Source organism: Vipera ursinii (assembly GCF_947247035.1).
Source record: "Vipera ursinii genome assembly, chromosome: 2".
NCBI classification, from domain to species: Eukaryota; Metazoa; Chordata; class Lepidosauria; order Squamata; family Viperidae; genus Vipera; species Vipera ursinii.
Window position 1 is genome coordinate 26,759,399 of NC_139513.1, and position 17,306 is coordinate 26,776,704.

Consider the following 17,306-nt stretch of genomic DNA (forward strand, 5'->3'; position numbering starts at 1 on the left):
TTTATGGAAGAGACACTCTTTGTCTGACTCCTCTGATGAGACCTGTCCAGTATGGTTGAACCTCTGGCATAGCTCTCATCTTCCTCAGAGTACACAAGCCCCACAACCACGTCAAGGTAGTACCTCACTGGGGGATTATTATTATTATTATTATTATTGTTGTTGTTATTATTATTAAAGATTTGACTGAGTGCTTGGCTGGCTCTTTCTTTCTTCCTCCAGGCGTCCGGGTGCTGCGGCAGGACCCAGTGGAGTGCCTCTTCTCCTTTATCTGCACCTCCAACAACCACTTGTCCCGCATCACCAATATGATTCAGCACCTGTGCCAGGCCTTTGGACGCCGCCTCTGCCAGCTGGATACCAAGACCTATCATGCTTTCCCCTCACTGCAAGCCATGGCAGGTAAAGCCTTGGGCCTCTAAGTTGCCTTGCGGCCTTTCCCTCCACAAGCCATCCTGCTACACCTCTGACTCCTCCCCCACTTCCTGTTCTGTCCGCCACTTCCTGTTCTGTTCTGTGACAGTAACAGAGTTGGAAGAGACCTTGGAGGTCATTTAGTCCAACCCCTACTCTTGCAGGAGATCTGTACAATTTTTGATAAATTGCTGTCCAGTCTCTTCTTAAAAGCCTCCAGTGTACTTAAAAAAAAACAAACCTTCAGTCTCTTCTTAAAAGCCTCCAGACGACATCAAAATGCAGTGCTCTTCTGCCCCACTATCAAAAGACATTTGCTACATTCACATTCCTGCTTCAGGGAACGCTGCCCTTTAGCCAACCGTTCCCCTGGTTACGTGTCTTTCCCCTGTCTTCCAAGATCATTCCCACATACCATTATGGGTCCTGACGTGCATGTTACAGCCCAGGCTATGAGTTGAGTTTCAACCAGGCAGCATAAGAGGATGGAGAAGTCCATGGAGATCCTCACTCATCCAGATCATGGTTGTCCCAAAGGTGCTTTTTCATGAGGTAGCTGGACTTTCTTTTTTTCCTCTTGGAAGATGTTTCACTGAAGAAGCTTCTTGGATGAGAAGTAAAATGTCTTCAAAGAGAAAAAAAAAGTCCAGTTGCCTCATGAAAAAGCACCTTTGGGAAGGATGGAGGGGTTTACTGAGACAGGCCTGATCAGGTAAACCAGGACTATCCAGCCTTGGCAACTTTAAGTCTTGTGGACTTCAACTCCCAGAATTCCCCATGCCTGGCTGGGGAATTCTGGGAGTTGAAGTCCACAAGTCTTAAAGTTGCCAAGGTTGGATACCCTTGCAGTAGATACTTTCTCTGAAGGCTTCTCCTTGTCATCCTCTGGCATCTGCCATCTCCCTCATCCTTCTCTTCCAACCCTCACACCTGTTTCTTTCTTCCAAGCAACCTTTACGCGGTATATAAATCCAAATTAATAATAATAATAATAATAATAATAATAATAATAATAATAACAACAACAACAACAACAACAACAACAACAACAACAACAACAAGACTTGAGTCTGCAAGAACTGGGGCTATCTGACACAGAAGCTGATGCTTTCTCTTCACTACACAATAGGGAAGTTCTTAGTTGATGTCAAGCAACTTTTGGAGTGTTTGCAGAATACCATAGGGGAGAGTGTGGGAACACTCCTTTTAACCTTCCTGTTTCAGATGACCCTGGTTGCAATTTCCTCTTTTCCCACCATGCATTTAACACTAAGAAAGGACAGTTGCTCTGGTTTCTGATATCTGTCTCCACTTTGGGGTCACAATGCTGGCTGATTCAGTGTGCAACTTTCCTGCAGTTCTGCTTTAAATCACAAAGGGGCTCTTTCTGAAATAATAAAGAGCATAGATAAGTAAATAAATTAAACCACCACATACCTTAGTTGTAGTCATAATTCCCATCCACAACAGTACTTTTCATTTACTATGGTTTGTACACCAGTGGTACCAAAATCTCTCAGCCATCTGCAGCTAAGAAAACTCTTGAGAGAGCAATGCATTTTCTATGCCCTCTCAAAATGACTCTCTGAAGACCAATCCAGCAGTTATTTAAGATCTCTTAATTTATTGTTGGTAGAGGACAGGAAGGCCTGGAGGAACGCTGCCCATACGGTCGCGATGGGTCGGACAAGACGCAACTAACAACAACAAAAATTTATTGTAGGTCATATAGCTGAAGAAAAATGTTTTAAGTGCTTGGGAGCACAACTCAGCAAGCATAAGGGATCTACTGGCAATTCAGGCTCGTAAAAGATGAATACACCAAGTGGACAATGATCTGAAGGAAAAGTCAACGTAAGATTGCACATTAGAAGTGCTGGAAGTTTAACTTAAAAGAGCAATTGACAATTGTTGTGATCGTAGACGTCCACGGTTGGTTTCGAGCCTGTCTACTCTTCTCACCATTCATCAATACTATAGAAAGAATGAACGGAACTGGGAGAAGATACCCAGTCTCATAAACTAAGCGTTGCTAAAACTTCCTTGAAAGATCCTTTGAATCTTTGCTTGGGCAGTTTGTACAAGGATACTTGGTTTTGTTAGATGGGTAAAGATGTGCCAATGAAGAGTGACGTGATGCATTCCCCCTTCGCACCTTCGCTTAATAGTTATTGCTCATTGCTACTGTGTTTCCCCGAAAGTTAGACCCAGCCCAATAGTAAGCCCTAGCTTGATTTTTGGGGATGGAGCTGATATAAGCCCTACTCCAAAACTAAGCCCTAGTGTCGGGGTGAGGCGCACCCCAAAAATTCAAACTAAAGTGGGAGTAGGGGTGGTGGTGAAGCTACCCCACGTGCCCCGCACCCACTTACCTTACCAGTAGGACCACCACAGCCAGACCTCCCACACCCTGACACCTGTCGCGCTGCTACTTTGACTTCTGCGGCTGCATGCCACCACTTGTGGCCGGCTGCCATGTGGCGCATTGTGCCATTGCCGCTCCTCCTGGCAGGACGCCGCAAGGCGCTTCGGGGCGCTTCCACTCCTTATGCAGCACTTTCGGCTGCTTCTGTTGCTTGCAGCAGGAGGCTACGTGGCACTTTGGGCCGTTTCCGCTGCGGAAATGGCCCAAAGAGCCACACAGCATCCTCCCATGAGTAGCAGAAGCAGCTTGAAATGCGGGAGCAACAGAAGCGCTCCAAAGTGTTGCGCAAGTGAAGCAGCCCAAAACACCATGCGGCGTCCTGGCGTAAGGAGTTGCAATGGCACAATGCGCCGCATGGCGTCCAACCGCAGATGGCAGTAAGCGGCCGCAGATGTCAAGCAGCAGTGCGACAGGTGTTGGGGCATGGGAAGTCTTACTGTAGTGGTCCTAAGGTAAGGCACTCCCCAAAAATAAGACCTAGTGCTTCTTTTGGAGGCAAAAAATAAATAAAAGACCAGGTCTTAATTTCAGAGAAACACGGTAGAATTGGACCAGGTAACTGGTAGCTTAGGTAACTTAAACAAGTAATGAGAAAATAAAATACATCCCAGAGTTTGAGCTTCTAACGTCCATCCTGCAGCAGGAATTCTATTTGCTTGCCAAATGAAAATTCTGATTTTTTTTCCTACTTGAATGAAGAGCTGGTTAACAGTTTCTTGCGAGACTTGGTGAGAACAGCAGCAGATCTACGATCAGAATTAAAGTGAATAGTATTAGTCCTTCTGTGATTAAATTCTTAGTTTGGATAGGTAAATCCATTAAAATGATGGCATCGCTCTATTGTTCCTTCCGTAGCTGGCTGTAAGCCGTCGATTTCCCTTTGATAGGCAGTTAATCGATGTTGCAGTGCCAATTTATTTATTAAATTTACATGCTGCCCATCCCTCCAAGAGGCAGCTCCATTTCTTGTTGAAAATAGAATTATTTCTGGATTTGGTTTCATGTCTCCACTTCTTGGCATAAACTGTTTCAGGAGCAGATACAGAGGCTCGGCTGAGGGACTTGGGATTCGGTTATCGGGCCCGGTTTATTAGTGAGAGCGCCCGGGCTGTCCTGAAGACTCTTGGTGGGGCTGCTGGCCTCCAGCAGTTGCGCACTGTCCCTTATGAGCAGGCTCGGCATGCCTTATGCACCCTTCCAGGAGTGGGAGTCAAGGTAAGAATGAACCTGGGCCCCTCCCTATTTTTCTGTTTAGCCAAAGCGTGTGGGTTCGGCTGTACCAAAATGTGGGAATATGTAGTTGCGGTTTGCGAAAAAGGGTTTCCTATTGCTGTGGGAGGCGATCAAGCACCCCCACCCCACCCTGAGGTCCAGAAACATCTAGGCCAGTGGTAGGCAACCTTGGGTCTTTTATGACAACCTTGGCTCTTTTATGACTTGTGGACTTCAACTCCCAGAATTCCCTAGCCAGCATGGCTCAGCTTGGAAACCTCTCCCTTTTCCCTTAGCATGGCTGGCTCAGGAATTCTGGGAGTTGAAGTCCACAAGTCATAAAAGAGCCAAGGTTGCCTACTCCTGATTTAGGCCAATTCCAACTTTTGAGGCCTCACATATACTAGTAACAGATACGAAAAAACGACCATTTATGAAACAAAAGAGTGGATTACAACTTAAATACTTTTAAAAGTAAAAACGTAGCAAATGCCTGAGTTTAAGGTGCCAACCAAACAGTGGATTGTAATTTTGACTATATTTTAAAATAAAAACCTAACGAATGCCCAAATGTAAGGCCCCAGTTGGCTTAAGGCAACAGCCAAATTACCCCCCCCCCTCCTTTCCTCGGCTGTACCTCTGATTATCTCTGATAGTCAAACAATAACAGTGGTATTTTCCAACTAGAATAAACCTATTGATTTGTTCATCCTGGGGAAAACTGTTGGTGGTTTCCCATTCCTTGAGGCAAGGGAAGCCTGGAATCATTATAATGACCTCCTGTTCCGTGGATCAGCCTCCCAATAGAGCGGGGGTCTCCAAACTTGGCAGCTTTAAGACTTGTGGACTTTAACTCCCAGAATGCTGGGAGTTGAAGTTCACAAGTCTTAAAAGACCCCTGTTCTGTTGGGATGATGCTATCTGCGTTTATTTATTATGTTTATCGTTTGGTGCTGTGATTAAATGGACTTAAATTGTTTTAATATGTCATATTGGAATTCTTATTTATTGCTGATATTGATATATCAACAATAGAGAGCAAAGTTCCCAAACCTTTCTGGCTTTGCGACCTGGCCAGGGGGCGGGAGAGTGGATGGCTCTGCGTGAGCGATGAGTACATGGCGCCTGCCATTCGTGTAATTAGAGCGCGCGTGCCGGCACTTGCCCACTGCTTGCACAAGTGGGGATGCACGCGCTCTGTGTGCTCTTGCCCGCCACTTTGCAGGCCCAGTTCTGAAGGGCTCAAGAACCGGTAATACGCTGCGTCCCGGGGATTGGAGACCCCTGATATAGAGAACATGGTGTCACATAAATTTGATAAACGTTGTTATGGTGCAATCGTTTCCCTTTCAGGTGGCTGACTGTGTGTGCCTCATGGCCCTGGACAAGACTGAGGCTGTACCAGTGGACACCCACATATGGCAGGTTGCCAAACGTTACTATGGCCAAGAGCTGGGGATGGGGGCCCGCAGTGTGACGGAGCGTGTCCACCGAGAGATTGGTGAGGGTGCTTTGGAGCAGGTTCTGCTTACTTGTGACCATCTTCAATAGCAACATTTAGCAATAGCAATAGCATTTAGACTTATATACTGCCCCATAGTGCTTTTTATTGTACTCTCTGGGCAGTTTACAACATCAGCACATTGCCCACAACAGTCTGGATCCTCATTTTACCGGCCTCGGAAGGATGGAAGGCTGAGTCAACCTTGAGCCCGTCATTCCAGACTGCGGGCAGAGTTTGCCTGCAATACTACATTCTAACCATTGTGCCACCAGGACTCTTGAGCTGAGGGAACTGGAGCACACCCATCTTATCTAACCCAGTAGGACCAGGAAATACTCTCAGGGAGAGATGATCCCACAAGTAACCTGGCCCTGGGCGGTGTAGGGCTTTAAAGGTAATAACCAGCCCTTTGAATTGCCCCTGAAAAGCAACTGGAAGCTACTGCAGTTCACACAGCAGTGGTGTTACTTGGGTGAACCATAGGACGCCCAAAGCTTTGTGTGTGCCACTGCATTCTCGACCAGTCCAGTTTCCAGATGTCTTCAAGGACAACCCCATGTAGAGCACACCCAGTAGTCCAAACAGGAGGTGATTAAGGCATGGGTGACTTGAGCAAGACCTCCTAAGCCAGGAATGCACTTCAGAAAACATACATAAAAATGTCAGAGCAGCTGAGAGGAATCAGACCTGTTTCAATTGCGTCTTATTTCTGTACTAGTCAGTGATCAGCGCTGGGAAAACCCCAGCAGAACTAGAGGGCAATAGCCTTACCGGAAACACACAGGAATTATTAATAGCAGTTCCTTAAGCAAACTTTATTTCCATGAAGTTTCATATCCCATTAGGTGGTGTTATAAAAGGATAGTCTTGGTGGAAGGAATGATAACTGGTCCGCAGCTAAGCTAGGTATGCCAGCTTACCTGGTCTTCCACTGCATTGCCTCTAGTTGTAGTCCAGCATTGAGACACATTGTTGCTGGAGGGCAGTTCCTAAAAGCATAGACTGAGCTTCAGAGGAGTAAAGTTAAACAAAGGGGCTAGTTGAGCTCCATAAAAAAATGTACTTTCCAACAGATGAAAAGCTTCAAGTATGTAGTAGCCTCTTGGATGAAAAGCCAAATAATAATAATAATAATAATAATAATAATAATAATATTAATAATAATAATAATAATAATAATAATAATAATAATAATAATAATAATAATAAGAAGAAGAAGAAGAAGAAGAAGAAGAAGAAGAAGAAGAAGAAGAAGAAGAAGAAGAAGAAGAAGAAGAAGAAGGAAGGGACCTTGGAGGTCATCTAGTCCAACCCCCTGCTCAGGCAGGAAACCCTATACCATTTCGGACAAATGGCTGTCCAGTCTCTTCTTAAAAACTTCCAGTGTTGGAGCATTCACAGCTTCTGGAGGCAGGTTGTTCCACTGGTTAGTTGTTCTAACTGTCAGGAAGTTTCTCCTTAGTTCTAGGTTGCTTCTCTCCTTGACTAGTTTCCATCCGTTGCTTCTTGTCCTGCTTTCAGGTGCTTTGGAGAATACACACACACACACACACACACACACACACTCAAGCATCTTAAATCATAGAATGACAATAAACCCTATATAACCATTACTGCAATGAAACAGTATAAGATTTACAGCAATACAATAAAACGCCAAAAATGTCTGTTGAAAGCCTCTTTTTAGTTTGGAAAAACCTTAAAATAGCAGTGATTGTTGTCTGGATATTCTAGGACAGGAAACTTCTGTTAGCTATCTAGATGCATGCAGAACCACCCGTAGATATTTAAAGCTTTATTACAAGTTCTGTTAAATTTTTAAGTTCTCTTCCAGCAGGCCCCTAGAACTGAAATACAATAGTATGAGAAGGGATGTGAGCTAATTTGAGAAATGAACCCTTGTTCCACTGTTCAAGCTCTGTGGGCTTGCTCTCTGCCTCATTCTAATTTAAGCTTGTTTTGCCTTCAGGAAATTTCTTCCGCAGCCTTTGGGGACCATATTCTGGATGGGCGCAAGCAGTAAGTATGAAATTGCTTTCCACTTCCCCCATTACTGCTCAGTGCCATTGCCCACTGTAGCCAGAGGAGGTAAGATGCCAGACTAGGAGAATCCATCTCTCTATATGCTGTGTAAACTTTCTGTCCTTATATTAGCAAATTGCAGGACTCTACAAAGAAGCCAATAACAACCCTTTCTAAAAATGTTGTCTAAAAACTGTGTGGATTTCTCCATGTAGTTGCTAAGTTGGGCTTAAGAAAACAAAAACCAACAGTAGGCCATGATAGATTCTTCTCTCACACACTCTGTCTTATACAGAGCCTCCCTTCCCCTTCCCCTCCTCTCCTCTTCTCCCCCCTTTTTTCTTTTCTCCTTTCCTTTCTCCTTTCCCTTTCCTTTCCATATAGACACGTCCCCTCCTATAGCCCACTTTGTTCCTCCAGTTCTATATATACCAAGACAGAAGCAGCCATGATGGAAATTCTTGGCTGAAGCTTTCTGCAGTGACCCCACTAGTAATGCTGGAACAACTTTCTCTTCCTAGCTCAGGGGTAGGCAACCTTGGCTCTTTTATGACTCATGGACTTCAATTCCCAGAATTCCTGAGCCAGCTATGCTGAGCTATGCTGGCTCAGGAATTCTGGGAGTTGAAGTCCATGAGTCATAAAAGAGCCAAGGTTGCCTACCCATGTCCTAGCTAGATGCAGGTCAGGTGGGTGCTGCAAAGAAATTGAGAGGAATGTTCTATGGCAGGGGTCTTCAAACTTGGCCCTTTTATGACTTGTGGACTTCCAACTCCCAGAATTCCTCAGCCAGGCCCGCAGGAATTCTGGGAGTTGAAGTCCACAAGTCATAAAAGGGCCAGGTTTGAAGACCCCTGCACTATGGCTCTGCAGATCATGGTTTGATCACTTGATTCCAAGGATCCAGTCATTATCTCAGAGATTAGAAACACGAACTAGGGGAAGGGGGATACAATTTCTCGTAGGTAAGTTGTTGTTCAGCATGCCAGGCCCTTCTGTCTTCCTTCTGTCATGTTCATTGCGTTGTTGACACTATCTAACCATCTCATCCTCTGCCGTCCCTTTCTCCTTTCCCAACATCAGTCTTTCCCAATGAGTCCTCTCTTCTCATTAGGTGGCGAAAGAATTTGAGCTTCAGTTTCAGTATCTATTTTTCCAAAGAAGAGTCAGGGTTGATTTCCTTTAGGATCGACTGATTTGATCTCTATATCTGGGCTGCAAAACTTTGAATAACCACTAGGTGGAAGCATTGAGACAGTAAAAAAAATTCCTGGCTGCCATCCACAGGTGATCTGTATGTTTGCAGCCATACCTAATATGGCCCTTTTTTAAAAAAAAATATCTGTAACCCTTTGTTGACATCCAGACTTTCCCCTCTCTTGCCAGGTCCTTTTTTGTGCTGACCTAAGGAAGAACCAAGAGTCCTCAGATCCAAATGCCAAACACCGTTGCATCAAAGTGGCTCAGAGCAGCCACTCCACCTTGACATAGTAACTTCTCTTGCAGCTCCACCTTATTTATGGGACTGATGGAGGCAAGTAAGAAGACCTTTCCTATTAATGGCTGGAGCCAGAGAAAAATCACTGTGCTAAAAATTAAGGTTTTTCTGGGAGCCGCTGAGAAAGACTGAGGCTGCCGTATATTGTGGGGATCCTCAGTCCGCTGCTCCTGCTTTTGTTTTTTTATAGTTTAATTGTCTTTTTTCCCCACCAGAGATTGCCCTTGTAGTATAAGCCTCTCGTGGAGTTGCCACGTATTTTAAACAGTAGAACGTTTCCCGCTTCTTCCTTGTGACTTTTGTAATTGTACTGGGCATAATAAGGCAGTTTTCCCAGCAGGCCACAGGACAGTCATTTTCTCTAAAAGCATAAATTGTTTGGAAAGAGGTGACAAACATGAGGCAGGGCAATCTGGACTCCCACAGGCAGAAATTGAATGGACTTTCCCCAAAGGAACTTTTAAGCTGAGCTATTGGGTTTGTTCAATATCACCAGTAACTTAATGGAACCACATAAAATTTCCCTGACTAGTCGAAGGGGGCTGTGTTGATCTCAATTTCTTAGCTGAGGGGGCCAGCGCTGCCTGAACTCGCTCCCATGGTCATGTGGCCAGCATGATTATACAATGAGGCACATAGAACGTGGTTACCTTGTGGTAGCTATTTATCTACTTGCGATGACCTCATCGTAGCTAGGTTGGCAGGAGCTGGGGCAAGTAACAGGAGGTCACCCCCATCGCACGGCACGGGTCTCGAACCCACGCCGACAAGTTTTCCAACTGAGAAGCTCAGCTGCTGAGCCATCCCGCCTCTCATCAAAATAAGACCTATTCCTTTTTCAAAGACAGGCGCAAATATTATGGCCAAGTCCTCTCTCAATCATAAAACCGTTTTCGTGTATGTGGAGGTGCTGGGTCTTCGTGCAGGCCGTTAACGCTGAATCAATTCAGTAGCTGCTTGTGACAGGCTGACTTTTTGTGATGGATGACACCTCCACCATTGGACGATTAGCTAAGAGAAGAGGGATCCCTATCATTCAAAGTTGCCTACCTCAGGGTGCTAGTGGTTTTTTGTTTTTTTTAACAACATCGTCAGTCTTCGGCATCAGTTGCCACAGTTGTGTCCCATGCAGTAACTTAATTCTGCCTAACTCTTAATCGCTGTTGCTTCAGTCTTTTGCCCACTTAGCTGGAAAAGAGCCCTGCTGAATGGATTACATCTGAGTAAATGAAGGGGGTTGCTGTGTAAGTGAAGACCATCTCCAGCTGATTTGTGGCTGGCTGATGATGATATTCTAAAGCAGGGGGCTTCAAACCTGGCCCTTTTTTGACTTGTGGACTTCAACCCCCAGAATTCCTCAGCCAGCGTGCCTGGCTGAGGAATTCTGGGAGTTGAAGTCCACAAGTCATAAAAGGGCCAAGTCTGAAGACCCCTGTTCTAAAGCGTGGCTGGCTGAGGAATTCTGGGAGTTGAAGTCCACAAGTCATAAAAGGGCCAAGTCTGAAGACCTCTGTTCTAAAGCGTGCCTGGCTGAGGAATTCTGGGAGTTGAAGTCCACAAGTCATAAAAGGGCCAAGTCTGAAGACCCCTGTTCTAAAGCGTGGCTGGCTGAGGAATTCTGGGAATTGAAGTCCACAACTCTTAAAGTTGCCAAGTTTGGAGACCTTTGTTCTAAATCTAAAAGAGGAACTGGTCATTAGAGATAGGGCTGATTTCCAGGTGGTTTACTAAAATGGCTACGGTATTGTGGTACCAAAATCCAGCATTAATAGGAATGTGTTTTAAAAGGTACTTTGGGTTCGTTTCTGGTGGGGTGTTTTGATGCTCACCCAGATGCTGAGCCAGCACCTTATTCGTGAAAGACAGGGCCTCCGCCTTTTTCTTGTTATGTTTGCTTATGTGTATGTGACACAACAGCTCCAATTTTCTTTTGCTGCCTCGTGTATTTAGAACGCTAAACCTAATATTCAATCCCCTGTAATATCTACCTTTTCTCTCTTTTATTAATTTTCTCTGCTTTTATAAAGAAGTGGTAAATTAGACTCCTAAACCCAAATAATAAGCATGCTGCAGCCTAACTGAGCATTTTTTCCTGATTTCGGGCAACAGGGCCTTGCACCTCACTGTCAGAACAGAGACTTTTAAAGGGTGCGGCCTGGTCTGACTGTAGCCTGTTTTTACTGTGTACTGTTTTAGAAAACTCTTATATATTTCCCTCTTGCCCGGGTCTGTTTCTTCCTTTTGTCTTTGACCATTTCTAGTAGTATGGGGCAAAGATCTCCTTATTTTTATCCTTTTATAAAGTGCTTCTAAGTTATTTCTAAGTGCTGTATTAATCGTAATAAAACAATCCTGGTATTGTCCCTTAGGCCTCTTCTAGCATGGTTTGCCTGTCCACATTAGTTCCTAAAAGTGCGCCTACAACTCAACTGGATTCATCTCAGGCCACAGCCCTCAATGGCGGTTTCCTCTTTTGAGGCCGGTCTTTGACAAACCCAGAGGGAGGCTAGACTTGGGTGCTTCCTTTTTAATACGTGAAAAAAGCAAAAGCATAGAAACTTGTGAGTTATGAAGTTCCTCTTGAACTAAGCGGGGGGGGGGGGGAGAAAAGATCAACGAGACAAAATGAAGAGCTATAAGCTTTCAAATCAGGCAGGGGAGAGATTGAACTACGGGGGGAAATCCCTAATTCTATCAGATAAATGGCCCCAGGGCTACCATGGATGAAGACAGATAAAACATTTTAAGAGTGGACTCTTCACTAGAAAGTTTCTCCACTACTTTCTCCACTACTTCTAAGAAGTGCCAGATTCATTCTCCCACCAACCCTCTCCTCTTTCACGCAACTTTAAGAGAGAAGTCAAAGAGACATACGTGAATTTACGAGTTTATTCTTACTTTAAATCCCACCCTCCCTCTCCTCCTAGCTGCACAATATTAAAGATAATTTTACAACTGCAAGGGAGTATTGAAAAGATCTGATCCCAGCTGGCTTCCCCCCACCCCCAACTTGGTATTGTGATCGCCTGCAAAACGGTTACATTTCCCCCCCCCCCTCGTTTGGGTAACTGTAAGAGGACAGCAAAACGACCACTCTTAAAACATCACCAGTCTTTCTCCAGAGTTAGCAAAATGACATTGGGAGAGGCACAGCTGCCCCCCCCACCCACAAAAAAAGCAGTGACCCTTCAGTATTGCTCAGTCTGCTCTAGTGTGTGCTCAGAAATCAAATCCCATAAACCAGGGGTAGGCAACCTCGGCTCTTTTATGGCATAGCTGACTCAGGAATTCTGGGAGTTGGAAGTCCATGAGTCATAAAAGAGCCGTGGTTGCCTATCCCTGCCATAAACCATCGCTCAGGATGTCTCAAAGCTGCTTTTCCAAAAGGCAACTGGCCCTTTCTTGTTTTTTTTTCCTTGAAAACCTTTCGCTTCTCCGAACCTGAAGAAGCTTCTTGGATGAGAAGCGAAAAGTTTGCAAGAAAGTCTAGCTGCCTTTTGGAAAAATGCCTTTGGGACAACCATGACCTGGATGATTGAGTCTCCACAGACCCTGTTCAAGATAGCCATGGCCTCTCGCCTCCACAGGCCAATAGGAAAGCTGCTCTAGCTCCTATATTTGACTGTAGAAAAGCAGTTTCCTTGCCTTTAGAAACGTCAGTAGATCACATAGGTGGAAAGCTACAGGCTACTGCAAACCTCTCTCTGCAAACAAACCATCTTTATTCTCCAACACTGCACGCAACTGAGCCAAGCGCCAGCTACGTTGTGTGTATGTCCTCGTTCCTGGGGATGGCTTGGTTGGACCATGTGGGAGAAGCAGGGATTGGCCTCCTTGGTTTCCTCAAGCGATGTGATGGTGTGCACAGTTGGAGATCAAACTCCCACTTGAGCGGCTGCTGCAGAAAGCTAGAGGGGTCTTGAATATCTCTTTCCCAGACTTAAGCCACTCAGGTGATGGGCCAAAGAGGGTGGCATCATTGCTGTCTTCAGATGAAGAATGAGCATAGGGGACAGTAGAGGGTCTTGTTGGTGTGACCAACAGGGGGATTGGGGTGGGGAATGGAACAGAAGAGGATAAAGCATCTCCAGGGAAGGGTATGGCTTAGAAAATGCTAGCCTCCACTTCCAGATTCTGGAGGACGCCAATTAATAGGGGTCTTGAATATCTCTTTCCCAGACTTAAGCCACTCAGGTGATGGGCCAAAGAGGGTGGCATCATTGCTGTCTTCAGATGAAGAATGAGCATAGGGGACAGTAGAGGGTCTTGTTGGTGTGACCAACAGGGGGATTGGGGTGGGGAATGAAACAGAAGAGGATAAAGCATCTCCAGGGAAGGGTATGGCTTAGAAAATGCTAGCCTCCACTTCCAGATTCTGGAGGACGCCAATTAATAGGGGTCAGGTTCCATTCCCCTACAGTGGGACTCGGCTGTACTTTGCTGGGAAGATGTGATGGTGGTCCCGGACCCTTCCCTAGCTCTTGCAACAGGGCTTGGGGCTGCCCACTCAGTTATGATTGCTGCTGGCTCTGCCATCTAGTCCTCTGTCCTTTGGTGAATGTTCAGTCCTGAGTTTGGCAGGGAGAGCCATTCCCCAAGGATTCCTCACTGCTATTAGTAGCCGAGCCTGAAGAAGACAAAGGGGGAGAAAAGGACAATCAAGAACAGATTAACTAGAAATCAGGTGATTCCAGGGCTTCCTGTAGTTCAGGAGAGGGAAGCTGCCCAGTCTGTACTTCCCGTGCTCAGTGACCAGATTCACTCCATGGTTTGTAAGACTTTATTCTCGGAATGTGACTTAAGGAGACATTCTTTAAGGACAACATCACATGAACTCAATAGCCCACAGACATACAACAAAGCTCCTGTTGGCTTGAGCCGATCTTCAGAATGAGATGGCTTAGAAAGGTAAGAAGGTCCTGAAGACCTGGTTCTTCTTCCAGCTGCTGGCCCAGTTGTCCCCCACTATAGGAGTCGTGGGTCTGGTCCCCAGCACGGCCAGCTTTATCTCCACTGTACGTTTCGGCAGCAGAACAATTAGGCTCAAAAGCAAAGATCAAATAAGGCACTGCTGTCACGGCTGGCCGACTGACATCAGTGCTCACAAACAGAAGGAAGGGCTTTGAGGAGAAAGGCCACACAGAGACACTCGTAACCTCTCACCGTTGCTCTCCTGCAAGGCTTGGCCAGGCCCCTCCTGACTGGTGCCCAGTTGTAGCTTCCTCATATGCCTCACCACAGCTGTTGCGTTGAAGGCTTGCTGAACGGGAGGAGGGAGAAAGGGAGGGAAAACGAAAAGCGAAACAAATGTCACTGCTGCAGACTTTTTGGCAAGCGAGCAAAACCTGCTTCCCTCCCCACGCTGTCAAGAACCTACCGACGTGAGTGATTGAATTTTATTTATTGAACTTATTTGCCACCCGTCTTGTTGCAAAGGGACTTTGGGCAGCTTCCAGCATTAAAACATTAAAAACCAATATCTTTTACGTTTATTGAACTGATGGGGAAGACAGGAACAGGCACATTTTTATTTATTTTTTTATTTTAATTCCATTTATATCCCGCCCTTCTCCGAAGACTCAGGGCGGCTTACAAGCGTATGGCTCATCGGCCTTCCCTCCACTTGATGTGCTTCAGGAAAAGGAGTACACGAATCAATCAAGCAAAACAAGCACTGGAATAGTTAACAGAGAGGGCCTCCTCAGGGTGCCACCGGTCAAAGAATGCCGACTGGCAGCCCCCAGGGGGAGGGCGTACTCTGTGGGCGCGCCGGATTTATGGAACCATCTTCCGGTCGAGCTCCGGATGGCGCCTGACCTCCGCTCCTTCCGGCGCAATCTCAAAACTTACCTCTTCGAACAAGCTGGCCTGGCTTGATGGGATGGGGTTGGGTTTTATTAATGTGTTTTAACCTACTTTTTTAACGTGTTTTAACTTATTGTAAGAGTTGTGGGCATTTTGTTTAATCTTTTTTAATTTTTGTATTTTGTCTTTTAACATGGGGTTTTTTAATGGGGTTTTTTTATATTGTTATTGTCTTTATCTGGGCTATTATTTAATCCTTTTTAATTTTTGTATTCTCTATTTATATGTGCCCTGTTCACCGCCCTGAGTCCTTCGGGAGAAGGGCGGTATATAAATATAATAAAAATAAATAAATAAAATAAAACATGTACTGCCCTGTTCACCGCCCTGAGTCCTTCGGGAGAAGGGCGGTATATAAATATAATAAAAATAAATAAATAAAATAAAACATGTACTGCCCTGTTCAACGCCCTGAGTCCTTCGGGAGAAGGGCGGTATACAAATAAAATTAATAAATAAATAAAATAAAAAACAAGCACCTTTTGGACATCCTCACCTTCCATTTGCTTTTGGCGAAATTCTTTTTGATCTGCTCACTGACCGACTGATGGATGTTCTTATCTAGTGCGGTGTCTCCAGCAATCCTGAGAAGACAGAAAGCATTCGTTCCTATTGACAGACACCCCAGTTCCATAAAAAGGTAAGAGGGGCCAGCTATGAAAGAGGAACCAGTGGTGTTACCCAACTGATAGATCAACTCCGCAAAGAAATTCATTAGGTTGTTTATCCTGGGGTCATTTTAGCGTTTATTTTTTTACAGAGCTTTACTTCAGACTACATGTTTGAAATACAAGGCCCTCACAATACTGTTCTGTACCAGCCTGCTACCGGCCCTGCAGAAAAGGCAGGGACAACCCCTTTTACAAGAAGGCAAGAGGCTGGAATTACGCCTGCCAAATTTATTGCTACAAAAACAAACGGAACAAGACAAACCAAGAAACAGGAGCTTTAAGAAACAGGAACTATCCAAGTGGTTGCCTTCAGCAAACCAGCCCTCCCACACATTCCCCTTATATAGAGTTCAGGGCGTGGCTTCTCTCTGCCTCCTTCCGAGGAGCCCCATTGCCTTCCTCTGTTTACTCCTAATTGACTGCCTCCTGTGTCAGGCGTCCTTGAACAGGGCCAGCTGTGGGTCATCTTCATCCATGCTGTCAGGCTCACACAGCTGGGTCTCCGTGGTGACCAAGTGGGAGGGGCCTGGCTGAGGGCTCTCATCAGCAAGATCTTCAACCCCCTCAGCAAGGTCTTCAACACCCCCCTCCTCCTCTGAGTCATCCGACCCAACTGCCAAACCCACAGGCTGACCCTGAATCACAACAAATACATCAAATTACGCAACAAAGACAGAACTTCTGCAAACAAAATAAGAGCCTGCAAAATTAATATGAAAGTTTCATTTCCAGTTTCCAAATGAAATTGAGAACGCTGCTACGGAAGACTTTGTGCTGATAACAAGGAAAGGCCATCATAGGGAGAAGAAATAAGTCAATCAAAAAGAATAGAGCTGGAAGGGACCTTGGAGGTCTTCTAGTCCAACCCCTTGCTCAATCAGGAGACCCTATAAGATTTGAGACAAGTGGCTGTCCACTCTCTTAAGTTTTTTTAAGTTCTTTTAAAAAGTTTTTAAACTTTTAAAAAGTTCTTTAAAAGCTTTCAATGTCTTAAAAATGTTCTTAAAAACAAGTGCATTGTTTTTCTTTAAATCAAATTAACAAGTTCACTTTTAATTCCTTCTGTATGTGTTCATTTCCTGCCAGGTGATAATGTGAACCCTGCTTAGATGGGTATGCCCGATCATATTGTAAGTTGGCTTTGGACAAAATAGCCATATAATCATTCCTACACTTGGTCCTGGACTTAAAACCATTCATTTAGCAATCAAAGTTATAATGGTACCGGGGAAAAAATGACTGGTCCTCACACTTGTGTACTGTCACAGCATCCCCATGGTTATGTGATCAAATGTTGGGTACTTGGCAGCTGATACGTATTGAGGATGGTTGCTGCATACCAGGCTCACGGAATCGCTATTTGTGACCAGCAATTTGTAATAACACATATTAAAGATGCATGAATGCTTTTTTTTAAGCAGCACGTTTTATTTGAAATTTGATGGTGATAAACAAAACGTCGGAAGCAACAATGTTGAGCTGGCTGGCAGGCCACGGATGAGGTCAGTGGAACTACTGAATATGAGAAAAGGCACAGAAAAACATCAAAGGCCCACCAGCCCTACTCAAAAGTTCAAACACCAACGGTAAATCTTACCATGGGTGTTGTAGGGCTTGCTCACAAGTGAATCGCTTCTTGGGGTCTCTCTCCATTAAATGCTGGATGAAATCTTTGGCTGGAAGCAAAAAAGAAGA

The 17,306-nt window shown here is 45.1% G+C and overlaps 2 protein-coding genes and 1 long non-coding RNA gene across 5 annotated transcripts in view; 1 reads left to right on the forward strand and 2 right to left on the reverse strand.

Moving 5' to 3' along the window:
• The window catches only part of OGG1 (8-oxoguanine DNA glycosylase), a 28,634-nt gene extending 18,309 nt beyond the window's left edge, over positions 1-10,325 (forward strand). The window contains exons 3-7 of the mRNA XM_083356057.1: positions 223-402; positions 3,873-4,054; positions 5,405-5,552; positions 7,525-7,574; positions 8,964-10,325. Of these exons, the coding sequence (XP_083212183.1) occupies positions 223-402; positions 3,873-4,054; positions 5,405-5,552; positions 7,525-7,574; positions 8,964-9,068 (665 nt within the window). The 3' untranslated portion in view covers positions 9,069-10,325. The remainder of the gene's footprint in view (positions 1-222; positions 403-3,872; positions 4,055-5,404; positions 5,553-7,524; positions 7,575-8,963) is intronic.
• LOC310636369 overlaps positions 1-17,306 on the reverse strand; it is a 431,277-nt gene that overhangs the window by 197,181 nt on the left and 216,790 nt on the right. The window lies entirely within an intron of this gene.
• Positions 12,030-17,306, reverse strand: part of CAMK1 (calcium/calmodulin dependent protein kinase I) — a 40,725-nt gene continuing 35,448 nt past the window's right edge. The window contains exons 8-11 of one of the 3 annotated variants that reach the window (XM_083356069.1): positions 17,209-17,287; positions 15,437-15,524; positions 14,239-14,335; positions 12,030-13,702 (exon numbers count right to left, since the gene is read on the reverse strand). In XM_083356069.1, coding sequence (XP_083212195.1) covers positions 13,638-13,702; positions 14,239-14,335; positions 15,437-15,524; positions 17,209-17,287 — 329 coding nt within the window. In that variant the 3' untranslated portion in view covers positions 12,030-13,637. The remainder of the gene's footprint in view (positions 13,703-14,238; positions 14,336-15,436; positions 15,525-17,208; positions 17,288-17,306) is intronic. The other 2 variants (XM_083356068.1, XM_083356067.1) reach the window with 2 other exon arrangements.